We start from the raw sequence: 1,532 nt of genomic DNA on the forward strand, positions 1-1,532 counted from the left end.
CAGGGGAAAGTCAGAAAGAAAAAATCAGAAAAAAACAAAATAAACAAAAACAGAAAAATTGGTATACACTTGAATTTATTGTGAAGTAAGAGTCGTCACCAACGCCATACTTTCTACAGGTGGAAACGCGACCAGCGCCTCCAGGAGGCGGTGGAGCTGGAGGACGAGCAGACGCAGACGTCGAGCCCCGGCGCGGGTGCGGGCTGGCAGGGGCGCCTGTCGGCCTTCCTGCACGTGCACCGCGGCTCGCGGGCGTCCTCGCGCAAGTCGTCGCGCGCCTCGGACGCGTCGGACCTCTCGGAGCTGGGCGGCGCGTGGCTCAACCTGCCGCTGCTGCTGGTGCAGCCCAACCTGGGGCCGGAGGGCGAGGGCGACCCGGACGCGGACACGACCACCGACGTCAACATCACCGTGTCGCAGCCGAGCCCGGACCCGAGCTACTCGGGGCGCGGCCTCACGTCGCCTCCCATCGACCCGCTCTTCAGTCGCGGGGAGAGCCTGACGGAGACGGTGCTCTCCCTGTGCGGCATCGACCCCGTGAGTATCATGGTCACGCAGCCCTCGCCGGACCAGGCGACCGCCCCCGGGCAGCCGTCCACGCCGCCGGACCGCCGCTCCCCCAGGGCGTCGCCCACCTCGCCGGCGTCCTCGGCCGCCAGCACGTCATCCGTCGGCTGTCCGAGCGACGACCCCGGCGGCTCCACCCCCACCTCCGCCGGACCGACGTCCTCAGCCTTCCAGAGACGCCAGGCGTTCCGACGCGCCAGCGTCGCCTCCGACTCGGCCCTCGTCAACTCGAGGGCGTCCGCGTCCACCTCGGGGGGCCGGCGCCGCTCACCGTACCGCCAGGCCAGCGAGTCCACCGTGGTGCACGTCCTGGTGCACCGCGAGTCGGAGGAGTACGCCGCCGACGACAAAGACAGATGATGGCTCGGACCCAGCCCTGTTGTTGCTTTGTCGATGTCCGTCACTTCGCGGAGGGCTGGGGCACAGCGTTCAGCTGCGTGCGTGGCCTGAGGACCCGAGGCCTAAGAGCCGCTCCGGCGCCGAGGAACGCGTCGCCGTGTCAACCAAGTACCAAAGAGAGTTTATTTAGGGATTTTAATGCAATAAGACTAGACGATAATAGGCCTAATGTATATAAAGTAAAAAAAAGAGAATTGGACATTTTGTTACGTTCGTGACCTGACACGCCAGGTGACAGCAAGGGTGTAACTTGTGTAAAGTTATCAAGCTAAGTAATAATTATCATAATAAGGAGTTTGTGAAAATTTTTATCGCATTCTGTAAGAAAGCATAGCGAGTGGGTTTCCGTTATTTTTTTACGCCGCTCACCCATTTTGTGATGTGACGGGTGAGGCAGACCCCCGCGTAGAGCGCGCTGCGATAGCTCGTTAGTGTTTAAGACCAATTATCAAACGGTAAAATGGTAAAGAGTGGTACGCGTCTAGTCAATTTTTGTATTGTTCTTTCCTGTCTCAACTTCATACAATCAAAAGGACCTTGATATGCCTTATTCTTAGATCTTAAAA

At 59.1% G+C, this 1,532-nt stretch overlaps 1 protein-coding gene across 1 annotated transcript in view; it reads left to right on the forward strand.

The window, feature by feature from the left end:
* The window catches only part of LOC127749425 (sodium channel protein 60E-like), a 16,958-nt gene extending 16,031 nt beyond the window's left edge, over positions 1 to 927 (forward strand). The window contains exon 4 of the mRNA XM_052267468.1: positions 120 to 927. Coding sequence (XP_052123428.1) covers positions 120 to 927 — 808 coding nt within the window. The remainder of the gene's footprint in view (positions 1 to 119) is intronic.
* Positions 928 to 1,532: the final 605 nt, after the last annotated feature.

Source organism: Frankliniella occidentalis, unplaced genomic scaffold, assembly GCF_000697945.3.
Source record: "Frankliniella occidentalis isolate FOCC.00 unplaced genomic scaffold, Focc_3.1 Scaffold53, whole genome shotgun sequence".
Taxonomy (NCBI): Eukaryota; Metazoa; Arthropoda; class Insecta; order Thysanoptera; family Thripidae; genus Frankliniella; species Frankliniella occidentalis.